The sequence below is a fragment of the Cololabis saira genome, chromosome 22 (assembly GCF_033807715.1).
Source record: "Cololabis saira isolate AMF1-May2022 chromosome 22, fColSai1.1, whole genome shotgun sequence".
NCBI lineage: Eukaryota > Metazoa > Chordata > Actinopteri > Beloniformes > Belonidae > Cololabis > Cololabis saira.
Genome location: NC_084608.1, coordinates 2,275,074 through 2,290,315, shown reverse-complemented (window position 1 = coordinate 2,290,315; position 15,242 = coordinate 2,275,074). Strand labels below are relative to the sequence as shown.

At 46.2% G+C, this 15,242-nt stretch overlaps 1 protein-coding gene across 1 annotated transcript in view; it reads left to right on the top strand.

Moving 5' to 3' along the window:
- The window catches only part of reck (reversion-inducing-cysteine-rich protein with kazal motifs), a 110,939-nt gene extending 98,720 nt beyond the window's left edge, over nucleotides 1-12,219 (top strand). The window contains exons 18-20 of the mRNA XM_061713086.1: nucleotides 687-760; nucleotides 4,516-4,671; nucleotides 9,452-12,219. Of these exons, the coding sequence (XP_061569070.1) occupies nucleotides 687-760; nucleotides 4,516-4,671; nucleotides 9,452-9,667 (446 nt within the window). The 3' untranslated portion in view covers nucleotides 9,668-12,219. The remainder of the gene's footprint in view (nucleotides 1-686; nucleotides 761-4,515; nucleotides 4,672-9,451) is intronic.
- Nucleotides 12,220-15,242: the final 3,023 nt, after the last annotated feature.

Below are 15,242 nucleotides of genomic sequence, written 5' to 3'. Positions count from 1 at the left end.
TTGCTGAGCAACAAGCTGAGAACGGCCAATGAGCTTCAGCAGCAGCTGAAGAACGGGACCTTTGGTGAATCGTTCATTACAGTCTCAGATATAATCCATGGTGTTGGTTTAGAAGAATCTTTTTGCCCAGAAGAAAAAAGAGCGACAACAACGACCCATAACTATTTTCTTCTCTGGTAAAAACACTCCTGCACCGCGCAACTTAGAAGAAAAAGGCGCTACAGAGTCGGGATGCAGCGGCTCAGAAGAGCAGTGGAATACGTGCGAGGCTGTGCTGATCTCCGTAATCTAAAGCCTTCTATAATAATTGTAAAAAGAATTTCACTTACCACGGGTTCTTTTTGGAACGTAACCCCTGCGAAAAACCAGGGATTACTGTAATGACAATATCTCCACGTTGTGAAACTCACCTACTCTTGACTCATGACCGTCATGTTTTTAAATGCACACACACTACGTTTCCTCTGGTCTCCGCGTGTGGGGAAAAAAAGCTTCACTGTATCCAGAAATAACGGAGTAACGAAGTTTGGTAACGGTAACTGCGTTACTGAATTTAAAAAGTAATGCGTTAGAGTATTAGTTACCGCAAAACTAACGGCGTTACTGTAACGCGTTACTTAATAACGCGTTAGTCCCAACACTGGTGACCTCTGACCTCTGACCTCTGCTCTCTGACTGGTTTCCAGGAGCCTGCTGTCCCATATGTGCCAGCATGCTGCAGATCCTCTGGAGCAAGAAGCAGATGAACACTTTCTCAAAGGTAAGAAAGGTTCACAGTTGGGCTTCCTGTCATGCAGCTCAGAACTTCCCCCCGTAAAGCTGAGCCGGGCCAGGGCGGCTGTGAGGCCTCTAGCTACACGGACCTGGCAGAGTCCTGCTAGGATGGCTCAGCGCTGCCAGACAGCACTCATAAGGCTGCTGGAACGCTGCAGCTACCACCCTTGGCCACATGGGGGGGCTGTAAACCCAGAAAGTGTCCCACCGCCCCCACAGGAAGACCAGACCAGCACCTCAGGTAACAGAGGAAGGGTTGCTCTATGCAAGAGCAAAAACGGCTAATTACAATTTCAGCAGATGTTGAATTAAATTGGCCGAAATGCCACTTTATGATTCAATTACATTTTATTAATATACAGGACTGTCTCAGAAAATTAGAATATTGTGATTTTCTGTAACGCAATTACAAAAACAAAAATGTCATACATTCTGGATTCATTACAAATCAACTGAAATATTGCAAACCTTTTATTATTTTAATATTGCTGATCATGGCTTACAGTTTAAGAAAACTCAAATATCCTATCTCAAAAAATTAGAATATTCTGGGAATCTTAATCTTAAACTGTAAACCATAATCAGCAATATTAAAATAATAAAAGGCTTGTAATATTTCAGTTTATTTGTAATGAATCCAGAATGTATGACATTTTTGTTTTTTTTAATTGCATTACAGAAAATAAAGAACTTTATCACAATATTCTAATCTTCTGAGACAGTCCTGTACTACAACAGATGTTGTCTCTAGAATCTTTCCAGAGACCCAGAACATGAACATAAACCCCCGAGCAATTATTACATGAACAATGGCAGGTAAAAACTCCCCTAGTGGGAGAAAAACTTTAAACCAAACAGTGGCAAGAAAAACCCCCCTTTAGGAGGAAGAAACCTGGACCAGGACCTGGATCATAAGGGGGTAGAAACCTGGACCAGGACCTGGATCATAAGGGGGTAGAAACCTGGACCAGGACCTGGATCATAAGGAGAAACCTGGACCAGGACCTGGATCATAAGGGGGTAGAAACCTGGACCAGGACCTGGATCATAAGGGGGAAGAAACCTGGACCAGGACCTGGATCATAAGGAGAAAAACCTGGACCTGGACCTGGATCATAAGGGGGTAGAAACCTGGACCAGGACCTGGATCATAAGGGGGGACCTCCTGCACAAAGTGTGCAGACGTGTTCCTGAGCTGGGACTGAAGAGGCTGATCACAGCCACGGATCAGCACCGGCGTGCTGAAGGGCTGAGGACGTCACGTGCACCTCAGCGCGTAACGCGGACACGCCAGTAGAAACTGGGGCCGGGCCGTCAGCACGTCTGCAGTCCCTCCTCCTCTCAGCTGTCTGGTGCTGCAGTCTCTCTCCACCTGTGGGTGGAGGAGGGGGTTGGAGTCCAGAGGATGTTCCTGCTGCTGCTTCTACGTTTCAGGGTTTTTACTCCAGTAATGCGGCCCATTTCCACCCACACCCGTACCGCTCTGTCCCTACAGCAGTCTGCAACCAGATACCAGCTCACACTAACATGTTCCAGTTCAGGCTGACTTTATTAATACCCGCAGGTAGATTTGTTTTGCAGTAGATGGGAGAAGCATCTCACACACAATCTTTACAGACATTCATTTGACACTGGACAAATACAGAGAACAGGTTTACGGCAGCACAAGACAGACATGGCAGGAACAGGAACAGGAGAAAAGTAATGTTGCCCACAAGGCAAAGAACAAGAAATAGAGGTAAAACCAAGGTCAGGGTTTCTAATAAATAAAAATAAATAAGTTAAAAGCAGGATAGACATCAGCAATAAATAAAATGCGTTAGGATTAGTGCTGTCAGGCGATTAAAAAATTAATCTACTTAATTACAGGATTTATAATTAATTAATCTAATGAATCACATTTTAATCTTATATCTGCTAAAGGTCCCCAAATAAAGAATTAGAATTCTAGGACATTGCAAAATTGCAGTGCATGACTGATCAATTGAAAACACTAAGAATAGAAGATTTGAAATCCACATTTTTATTGGTGAAGTTTCATAAATGAAAATCAAAAGAAAAAGCTCAAGCACATCAGCAAACCAATTAGGCCAGGTGTTTTATTCAAAAATGCAATACAAATTAGAAATTTGTTTTAAATAAACAAAATTCAGGAATAAAATAAGGCTGAGTCTCAAATAGGCACTTAGGCAGACTGAAAGATTCGTGTTGGTTTGTCTGGCGAACCAAAAGAAAACTAGATGAATAGAATCAAAGGTTAATACAAACTTTAAAATATGTCAAGTACAAGGTTTTCCGGCCGGAGGTCCATTTGTCTGGAAACCACAGAGGTAGGAGAGAAATGCACCCCTGGTCATCGATCCAGTTCCTTTTTAATACTAAAAAGGGGGGTGTTCTTTGCACCTGAATGTCATTGGTGTGGCCAGCTACGGAAAGACCGCCCGAATGTGTCACTTCCATCTCTTCTGTTATTCTCTCACCTGGGGTGCCCACCCAGAACCCAGATAAGACCCCCCAATGCTAAGTATCTGCTTTTCCCACCGTCTCCTCTTCAACAATGATATGTGTATTGTATTTAACCTCTAATCTAATCTAGTCTACCTGTACCACCAGGGGGGGGGCTCCGTGTCTTAATCAATACGAGGTTACTTTGAATATGAAGAGAAAGCCCACCAGTGTTATACATTCTTTGAGTTTTTAACAATTTCATGAAATCCTAACAAGACTCTCAATTCAAAATTAAAACTAAAGCTGACTCAATACAGCGATTCAAGTTCTAGTAGCTGTAACGTTTACAGTGGAACTGGTCCGGACATGTTTAGTGTTTAAATGATAATTCAGGCTGGAGCAGCTCTGGTGATAGGAATATTATTTTTTACAAAATGTACAAATCACTGCCTTCTTGTTGATAGTCCCGTCTTCTTTCTTTTTATACATAAACTTGCCGTTCAAAGGCCCTAACAAAGATTATCTGAGTGTCCCCTGAGTTGTCCAGGTCTGTCAGGTCTTTGTTAGTTTGACCAGCAGCAGGAGGGAAGTGACCTGTTACTGCCAAGTGAACTACGGCTCCCTCAATGGGACACATTTAAAATGCTCGTGCATTTTGACACTCATAATTAATTGTGTTATTTTATATAACACGTTAATTAGCAGTGTAATTAATTAATCTAATCAACGCGCTAAACTGACAGCCCTAGTTAGGATTTGTTTAAAAGAGAGGCAGCAGCGGCGAGTCGCTGCAACTGCTCGGCGTCCAGCAACTCCAGGCCCAGCTGTGTTTCCCCAATCAGCCCACCATTTAATGATGTGGGGGAGTGAGCTCCTTTCTTTTAGGAGCAGGTTTCCCAACCATGATGCTAGTGAAAAAGCTAAAACAGATTCAATAAAAGCATGATAAAAAAGTGTCATCATGGTCCTATCTATGTGGAAACGGGACAACTTCCTCAGACAGAGCAGCCGCTGGTGTCCCTTCCTGCTCACAGCTTTGCAGTTCTCTTTAAAGTTTAGATGTTACCGGCAGCTTCCACGTCCACTAGCTGCATCCCTCTGAGACGGGACGTTCCAATATTACATAGATGGAAGAAGAAACCCAGAAACGTGATGTTTGTGTCAGTTAGAGGAGAAATTCTGGTCACAAACAACCCCAAGGTTCCTCACACCATCATAAGACCGTCTGTGTCTGAACGTCCCTTTTTTGATGACAGATGTGAAGTTGTTTTGACGCTGGTCTGTTTTGTGCAGCTCAACAAGAACCAGCCGGTGACAATCCGCGACATCCTGCAGATCCTGCGGCTTCACATCTCGGTGCCGCAGTGCGACGTGTTCGGGTACCTGAGTATGGACCACCAGCTGGTGGTGCTCATCGCCCCGGTGGAGCAGGAGCCAACACCACTGCAGGTACCACAAACCTGCACTCCCCACCACCCAGCCTCTTCTGCAAACTTGTTTTTGGTATTTGGTATGGTGTTAGGTATGGACAGTACTGGAGTTGAGGGGGATGAGGGGGGATGGCATCCCCCCAAAAATAAAAACGGTCCAAATCATCCCCCCTGTAAAACTGCTGTGGCAGGGTGGAGGAGCAGACACTCAGGTGGTTGGGCACAGGTGGGCCCCATCACCCTCTCCACCCTGCCTGGCTACATAAGGAGTGGCTGCACAGCAGCAAAGGGTCTCTGCTGAAGGTGTTGGTGCACGTGTGTCTGCAGTGAGAGTGAATAAACCGGTTCCTGCACAAAACCCTGTGTCCTCTGTCCTGTCGGTCGGCCCCAGTGGCAACGAGCTTGCTACACTACTGAAATACACAGAGAGTGATTAGACACACCTGTGCACCATCAGCTGTTCCAGCCGCGTCACCTGTGCACCACTTCCCCGCACTCCCTCTCTCCCCTGCAGACCACACCCCAATCCTGCACCCTGCCACACACCCCCATCGCCCCTTTCCATCCTTTATGTCATTTCATCAATGAATGTGATTTTACTGCTATTTCAACATTTAGACTTATAATAATAACATAAAATAACTTATTTGACAATTTTCACCTGTTTTAAGTACATTTTCACTTGCAATAAGTAGGAAAATCTGCCAGTGGGACAAGATTTATCTTCTCATTACAAGCAATTATTTAATTAATTACAAAAAATTTTGTTCCACTGGCAGATTTTTCTTCTTCTTTCAAGTGAAAATCTACTTGAAACAGGTGAAAATTGTTGTTTTTTCCAGCGATGAGTCTTGTTTTAAGTGTAATGAGATTTTTTTTACTAAAATGAGACATTTAACTAGAAATAAGACAAATATTCTTGTTAAGATTTTGAGTTTTTGCAGTGATCCATTTTACTTATCCTGTGAAGGACAGAGTCATATTGATAAGTTCAGAAAAGTGTTTTTTATTGTTGTGTTTTGATGTATTTGATGTAAGCCCAGTGGATATTTAAAGCTTACAGAAGGCTGCATTTAACTGCTGCTATGTCATTCCTGCAGTATTTCTGCAGCTGTTTTGGTCACTGCTATTATTTGTAATATATTATATTATTTGTAATCAGTACAAATTATCTGTCCCCATATGATAAAATCCACCATCCCCCCTGATTTTTTTTTCAACTCGAGTACTGGGTATGGACATAAGGTTTTCAAAAACCACCGCACACAAATTGGAATGGCCCCCTAGTGGCCGGTTTGCAGAAAATTCAAAATGTCTCCTGCCAAAAAGACCAAAGCTCATATCTCAGCTTCTCTTAAACCTAGATTGTTGTATATTGTCACTTTCTCTACTTTTTTGGTGCTAGGAATTCAATTCTGAGATACATTTCCTATTTCAAGGTCATGTTGAATGTCAAATTTAATTTCTAAGGTAAAAAAAAAAAAACAAAAAAAAAAAACCTAAACATGAAGCGAGGAGTCTTCACTACTGGTGGAGTTGATAGTATTGTGTGTTGGATTTGAGCTCCATGGCACCGCTATATCCCTGACTAACCATCTGACAACATGGGGGTAGACCCTCCACCTCTCATCCTTGAAGCTTCCGGATGCCTTTGCCATTGTGCCATATATAGTTGAATATTCTTGGGAAATCAAGCTTTCATCAATTCCAGGGGGAACAGCCAGACCAGGAAGTGCACAATCTTTACGATTTTTGACATAATAATAATAATGGATTTAACTTATAATGCACTTTACATTCAATGAATCTCAAAGTGCTACACTTAAGGCCTGATTTACTAAGATCCTAAATAAAGAGTACTAAATTGCGTGTGCACTGAAAAAGTTTGCACGTGCTGTTGTTGTGTGTTTTGTGGGTGATCAACTAAGAATGCTTGCGCAATTGATAACAGGTGCAAACAGCAGTATTTAAATGAGGTGTTGCGTGTCTTAAGGTTTGCGCCATGGAGTCTGGATGGAAAGCAGGATAGTCGCAAGCGCAAAATGAAATTTGACGAGTTGGAGTTAGAGATATTAGTGGAAGAGGCAAATAAACACATTCATGAACTACAGCAAAGAAATTTAAACATTACCAAAAGAAATGCAATATGGGAGAAAATCTGCGATAGAATAAATGCAGTTGGTAAGACAAAAAGAACGGCAGATGAGGTTAAAAGAAGGTGGCAAGATATAAGGCGAACAACTAAAGAAAAAGTGGCCTTTAATAAAACTTCGGCAAAGACTCTCTCTCTGCGTATTCTTTGATTTTGGATGTCGCCTCCTTGCCACAATAACAGCAGCCATCGGTGCGTAATGCTGGGCAGATTAGCACCTTCCTTTCGAACGTATTAAATACAGACGCAATCACAATCCCCGCAAAAACTTTCAGGCTTGGTAAATCTCATTGCGTGTGGTAAATTAACCTATTCGCATTTTCCCCTCCCAGTATTTAGCGCTTTCTGGTGGGTACGCCCCATATTGATTATTCATCAGGGCAAAAGTACTAAATGAACAGCGTGTGCTATTTTGCTCATTTGAGAGGCGCAGTCCTCTTTGCACGCTGTTAGTAGATCAGCTTGCACATTGGTTTGCGGGTGATGTCAAGTTTGCACACGTTTTTACACACGCAAACCTTTAGTAAATCAGGCCCTTTGACCATTATTCATTCATACACATTCTCACCGGTGGTGGTAGCTACGTTTGTATCCACAGCTGCCCTGCAGACTGATGGAAGCGTGGCTGCCATATTGACCAAACGGCCCCTCCGACCACCAATTAAATTCAATTCAATTCAATTTTATTTATATAGCGTCTAATACAACAGATGTTGTCTCTAGACGCTTTCCAGAGACCCAGAACATGAACATAAACATTAATATAATTATAAATATAAATATAATCCCCCGAGCAATTATTATATAAACAATGGCAGGTAAAAACTCCCATAGTGGGAGAAAAGCCTTAAGCCAAACAGTGGCAAAAAAAACTCCCCTTTAGGAGGGAAAAAAACCTTGAACAGGCTCATAAGGGGGGACCCTCCTGCCGAAGGCCAGAGTGGGGGAGTCGGGGACCTCAGCAGCACACAGCAGGCAGGTGGAAGCAGCAGCGGGATGACCAGAGGGGGGGGGGGGCGCAGGCAGGTGGAAGCAGCAGCGGGATGACCTGCAAGAGTCCCTTGACCGGGACCACAAAACGGTACTAGTTTCTTATATAGGATATATAGGACCAATAGGATGCACGTTACTAGTAAACAATATATTAATATTACAGTTTTTGCCCGTTGCTTGAACACATTTTGCAAAAGTTCGCTCATTGTGCCAAAACTCTACACACAAGTAAGCATTACACAACACTGGGAAATATACCATTCACATCTGTGTCAAATTGAAACTTTACTATCACTGCCTTAACTCTGCTATCAAAACCTAAAAATACTTGGTCAAAATGTAACTCTGATGACAAAATGACACACACTTGTATCATATGCATACACTTTCAGATCAGGGAGAACACACTAGTCTACTTTATATAAAACACTGCAGTCTTTGATTTTGTTTTTTTATTTTTGTTTATTCAGCAGGCACATGTTCAAGCAACCAAAAAAACCAAACCAAATAGGCCTACCCAATGTTGTACATAGTAACGTGAACTAAAAAAAAAAAAATAGAAAAAACACTATATTGTAAACACATAATTGTGCATACTGCATGTGGGCTCATGGTTGTGTGAACAGGCGTTGGCGTCCTCCCCCAGAAGGATTTCTAGTCATTCTAGAGAAATACAACCACAAATTGTCATCAGTTTGATTCTTTTTCTTACAGTATTTCACTGTATATACTGTTTCATCCACTGTACTGAACCCTGCAATACCCTGTACATGTGATGTGGTAATGTGATATACTGTAGAGTGCTGTAAATACCATCTAAGTAGAAGGTAGAGAGGGGAAGACATACCTGTTTTCCAGTCTGAATGTTCTTACTGTATTATAGATGCCACTGTGAAGTGGCTGAGGTGCGGGTGGACTCTCTGCCCAGCTTCCCTCATTGTCAGGCCATGATCTATAACATGATCCACCAAAGTTGCCCTTATATCGTCAGATATGGAGGTCCGTGCATTGCCTCTTCGACCTTGTCCTTGCCCTCGTTGTCGTTCTCTTCCTCGTCCTCTTGCTCTCCCTCCATCCATGCTTGCAAAGTTCTTGAAATGGCTAAACTGAGGCCTTTTTGTAGCTGGCTGATTGGTGTTACGTTTAGCAAGCTAGTGTCTTCAGGTGTGTATTTGAATGGTTGCAATTAACCGATGTGTTTTGTATTTTGGAAACATGTGTTTTCCAAATGGCACCCTGAGATTTCATTTGTGAACGAAGTGTCTTATGTATGAAATAGAGTCTAGTATGCAGGACCAAGTGTGCTGCATAAAGGACTAAGTGTGTTGCAGAATTGCAACTAGAGTGCAAAGCAGCGCTTTGGTTTAAGGTATGGGTACATGTGTTTGAGGTATGGTAACAAAAGTTTCAAGTTGTGTTACTTTAGTTTAAGCATGGGTCTATAGTGTTCAAGCAATGGGCAAAAACTGTAATAACCCAATAGCGTTTGTCACCTCCACGACACGTATCGTGACGTTTTTGTATCGCCAAATTTGGTGACACCATATATTGTTACAGCCCTAGTCAACACACCCCTGTCTGTGGCTCGGTGTGGAGCTGCTGGGAGGAGTGGCTTAGATCTGCAGCGCTGACTCCCTCGTTCTTGTTCTTCCAGGTGGAAGCCTGCAGTAAGGAGGCCGAGAAGATTGATTCCCTCATCAACTATGCCAGCCCCACTCTGTTCTCCCACGTCCCCCTCTCCGCCTTCCTCTCCTCCGACATCGAGACCACTTCCATCCACTCTGCAGGCTCGCCGCCTGCCGCCCCGCCTCCCGGCCTGGGGCTCCTGCTGGCCATCCTCCTGGCAGCTCCGGGCCTCCGCCAGCTCTAGGGGCTGCCCCGTCCTCCCCAGGCCCACCCTGGGGGGCTGCCCCGTCCTCCCCAGGCCCACCCTGGGGTCTGCCCCATCCTCCCCAGGCCCACCCTGGGGTCTGCCCCATCCTCCCCAGGCCCACCCTGGGGGCCTGGCCGGGCCACCACATCCGTGATGACAATCGTTCCTACTGACTCAACTGCGTCTCAAACAATCAAGCTGGTGGACAACCTGGTGATGAAAGCTTTTGTGTGTGTGTGTGTGTGTGTGTGTGTGTGTGTGTGTGTGTGTGTGTGTGTGTGTGTGTGTGTGTGTGTGTGTGTGTGTGTGTGTGTGTGTGTGTGTGTGTGTGTGTGTGTGTGTAAGAAGCATCCAGTATAATACTATAAACAGTATTTTCTCAACAGCACCCTCTCCCTCCAAAGCTGTACATTTGTGACTCATTCTCTCTGGTGTGTTTGTTTGTGACTGGAGACCCGAGATGAAGACCAAAGACTCATCTGTGCACACACACACACACACACACACACACACACACACACACACACACACACACGTGTCGTGGCTGGTTCACGGGGAACCAGACGTTAGATGGATCCAGGTCAGTGAAAACGTGCTGCAGACCATGAGACGTGGCGTTGGGACCTCCGGTGGGACCCATTGGGACCTCCGGTGGGTCCTCTGGTGGGTCCTCCGTTGGGTGCTCCGGTGGGTCCTCCGTTGGGACCTCCGGTGGGTCCTCCGTTGGGATCTCCGGTGGGACCTCCGGTGGGACCTCCATTGGGTTCTCCATTGGGACCTCCGGTGGGACCTCCGGTGGGGCCTGCGTTGGGACCTCCATTGGGACCTCCGGTGGGACATCCGTTGGGACCTCCGGTGGGACCTCCGGTGGGACATCCGTTGGGACCTCCGGTGGGACCTCCATTGGGACCTCCGGTGGGGCCTCCGTTGGGACCTCCATTGGGACCTCCATTGGGACCTCCGTTGGGGCCTCCATTGGGACCTCCGTGTGGGCCTCCATTGGGGCCTCCATTGGGACCTCCGTTGGGGCCTCCATTGGGACCTCCATTGGGACCTCCATTGGGACCTCCGGTGGGACCTCCGGTGGGACCTCCATTGGGACCTCCGGTGGGACCTCCGGTGGGACCTCCGTTGGGGCCTCCGTTGGGACCTCCGGTGGGACCTCCGTTGGGACCTCCGGTGGGACCTCCAATGAGACCTCCGGTGGGACCTCCGGTGGGACCTCCGGTGGGACCTCCTTTGGGGCTTCCGTTGGGACCTCCGGTGGGACCTCCATTGGGACCTCCATTGGGACCTTTGCTTCAGATCAGATGGTCAGAAGAGTTTGGTCTGTATCCAGGCCTCGTCAAAAGTTCCTGCTTCACACTGTTCTCCAACCAAGACCAGTTCCCCAGACCTGAAGCTCCTGTCAATTTGGGTGAAAGTTTCCTGATCAGCTGTGTGAGATGGATGGACTCATCACAGAAGCAGCAGGAACCAACACTGGTTTTCTCCCTGACGGGTTGAGGTGGGAAAGTTAGGAATGGCGAGGAGCGTTGGGGCCAGTCCCGGCCCCCGTCTGCACCAGAGCATTGCTGCTTCACCTCCACCTCCACCGGGCAAGGTTCAGATCTGTCCTCTGGATCTGTGGACTCAAGCAGTCCCCCATCACTGGCCCGTGGTAGTAATCCATCCAGTACGGAGTCTTCGCTCCACGTCTGGCTCACAGAACCTCACGGAAACTCACAGAAACTCACAGAACCTCACGGAAACTCACAGAAACTCACAGAACCTCACGGAAACTCACAGAAACTCACAGAACCTCACGGAAACTCACAGAACCTACGTCCCAAAAGTGGCCCAGTTCAGGCCCAGATGTGCCTGCTGTGTGTGTGTGTGTGTGTGTGTGTGTGTGTGCGTGTGCGTGTGCGTGTGCGTGTGTGTGTGTGTGTGTGTGCGTGTGCATGCTGCTGGTTGCTATGAAAAGCTTTCAAAGGGACATCCCTCTGTACATAAGAGCAAGAAGCCATGAAACGCGATGAGGACAATCAGCAGCTCCACCTGCAGGGGAGGAGATGTCCTCAGTTAGCCTTGATGAAGTGTCTTATATGAAGTATTCATGAAAATGCAATAATTTTATATTTGTTTAAAACAAATTATCTCTATATTTGATATGGACTTGATTATGGTTTGAAATAATGATCACATATGTGCCATGTTGTTTTTCTAAACAGTCGTATTTTTTATTGCATGATGACATTATGAAGTGTTTTTATAGTGTGTGTGTGTGTGTGTGTGTGTGTGTGTGCGTGCGTGCGTGCGTGCGTGCGTGCGTGCGTGCGTGCGTGCGTGCGTGCGTGCGTGTGTGTGTGGCACAATGGCCTCCAACAGTATTAAGGTGCGGGGAAAACCCCCACCGCTCCCTAGCCATTCATATTTTTAATTATTATTGTTATTATTATTATTATTGATCACATGTATTGATATATGTTTTCTGGAGCGTATAATGATTTGGATCATATTTCAAGATTTGTTCAATAAATTTTACTCTACATAAACAAGAAAAAGGACTGAATGAGTTGGACAGAAGGTCTTTGTCCCTGGATGAATTGGTCTCAGCTGGATTCAGTTCTGCTCATGCAGCTGCATGAGACCACGTTAATATACGTCTGGACCCCATTTGTTTGATCCGATTTGATTTGAAGATTTTATTTCGAACATGCAAAAACAGTACAAAAAAGTAAAAAAAACAACAGAATACAATTTTGTGTATATATATATATATATATATATATATATATATATATATATATATATATATATGTGTAGGAAAATAGAGAGTGGGGACTCTGGGGCGTGCTCATCCATCACCCGAGCCGAGGTCACTGAGGTGGTTCATAAGCTCCTCAGTGGCAGGGCACCGGGGGTGGATGAGATTCGCCCTGAGTAGCTCAAGTCTCTGGATGTCGTAGGTGTTGTGCAACTCAGGTAGCTAAGCTGATCAGTTATCGAAGGCTATTAATGAATATTATTAATAATTATTAATAATTAATAAAGTTGACTATTTATCAAATTGTATTATCAAAATGATAATAATTCTCGTAGGGGCACCACCCCCGGGGCCTTACTCCGGGGGAAAATGATAACTAAACAGCAGAAAATCAGTCTCATATGATTTGAATTATCCTGCATAACAGCAAATCCTACTATCACTTACAGAATAACAGTTGAAGGAGTGATATCCGAACACTAGGCTCTGCCTAAGCAATCAGTTTGTGACCAAATCTTGCATGAAATAACAACAACCACTCATTAAAAATCAATCAGGATTTATTTACATACAGGTGTCAAAAGATGATAAACACAACACCCCAAATAAACCTGATGGCAGAACTTAAGTATTATAAAACAATTAATTAACTAGGAAAACAACAATCAATAAAAATGAAATGAAAGTTAAATGCATGGAATGGAAAAAGAAATCAAAGCAATAATAAAAATGATATCACGAACATGTACGGTTTAAAACATGGCTGCGGTGTTTAAAGAAGCCGGGCTCCTGTGGTATTTTAAAGATGGCAGAACTGTAACCACGCCACGTGCAATTAGAACGGATGGTGATCCCGGTGTTTAAACCGTGATCAACTGGCGAAACGGCGCTTTAAAACATGAATGACTAGCAGAAAGTGGTGACTACAAATTAATGACAACAGTCATGATAATGATGCTGATGTAATCTCAGCTCTGAACACAGATTTAGCTCTGTAACACTCCCAGTTAAACTCATACACCCAGGTCTCAAAACCTCACGCCTCCTCGGGTCTCCGGGTGCCGATCAGGGGTTCCTGCCGGGTCTTTGGTCGGAGTCCGATCCAAGAGTTCTCTCGCCTCTCCCGCTCCTCCTCCTGACTCTCGAATCACAAGAGGACGATGGTGCAGCGTGGCAGCAGCCGGCGCTCCCCCCCCGGTCCGGAGGCTATCACGTCGTCTCGGGTGCGCGCGGGGCTGGTCCACTTCTTCAGAGTGCGGGTGCCCGTCGGCTGGTGAGCGCATGGCCCCGGACGGGGCGGCGGGATGCGTCGCGGTCTGATCTGGGCAGGCTGACCGGAGAATCCTTCCAAGAGAAACTCAGACGGAGAGAGAAGTTAGGAAAGAGGAAACGGGGTCTCACCCTAGATCGGTGGCCGAAGCCTCGAACCGGTTTTCCCCCCCCCTTTCCAGCTCCCAGAGACCGGGGACACGTGAAGCAGGAGCCGGAGCTCCGGATGAAAAGTTGAGACCGAGAGTTGATGGGAGCGGCTCCGCGCACCGCGGCTTCAACGGGCTGCAGGTCCAACGGAGCGGCCCGATCCGATGGGGGGCCTTACACCTCCCCCCAGCCGGGGGGGAGAAAGGAAGATGGGACCTTGGCCCGGAGCCAAAAGTCCTGCTGCTCAGGAAGAGAGGTTGATCGGAAGAGAGAGAAAGGGAGCAGCGGCAGGGTTTTGACCCTACGCGCGCTGCGGTGACGTCATCGGTGCCTCGTTTGTGATTGGATGCGCGCCGCTTGTAGGCGCCGCCCCATCCCGCAAGGCATGCTGGGATTGTAGTTCATGGCACGGCGGCCATTTTAGGAGGCACATTAAAGCCGGTTTCAGGCTTGGGGGGTTGACCAGGGTTTCAAAGTTTTCTTCTGTTCAAAGGGGCAGCACCCCCCCCTCCGAGGCCTGGTTTACTGGGTTTTGCTGTCCTGCTGGGGGGTGGGGGGTGCTCAGTGAGTATGGAGTCCGGGGGCCCTCTATTAAGGGCTGTCCGGTCTCTGTATGATCGGAGCAGGAGTTTGGTTCGCATTGCCGGCAGTAAGTCAGACTTGTTCCCGGTGCATGTTGGACTCCGACAGGGCTGCCCTTTGTCACCGGTCCTGTTCATAATTTTTATGGACAGGATTTCTAGGCGTAGCCAGGGGCCGGAGGGGATCCGGTTTGGGAACCTCAGGATTTCATCTCTGCTTTTTGCAGATGATGTTGTCCTGTTGGCTTCATCGGACCGGGACCTCCAGCATGTGCTGGGGCGGTTTGAGGCCGAGTGCGACGCGGCAGGGATGAGAATCAGCACCTCCAAAACCGAGGCCTTGGTTCTCCATCGGGAAAGGGTGGTGTTCCTTTTCCGGGTCCTGCATAAAACCCACGTAAAGGGGACCTATTATGAAAAACACATGTTCTCTTGCTTTAACATATATAAAGTGGTCTCCCCTCAGCCTGCCAACTCAGAGAAGGAGGAAAGCAACCAAATTCTGCAGTGTCTGTACAGCCGCCCGGATGAGCCGTCCAGTGTCATGTGGATCTATGAGCCAATAAGATTCTGCTCCCGTTGTTACGTAACAAAAATGTGATTTCCATAGGTTGGCCTCCGATGCGTGAAACCCCGCCCACAACTAACTCCGCCGGCCGGAGCTTCCACCATTTTTCCGTAGCGGTGTATCGCGTCATTCAGGCAGCCAATCAGCACAGAGCCTCATTATCATAGCCCCGCCCACTCATAATCCTGCATAGATAATGAGGTTAAAGAATGGGAAGATAAAGACATGGTTTAGAGGCTGAATTTCTAATTTATT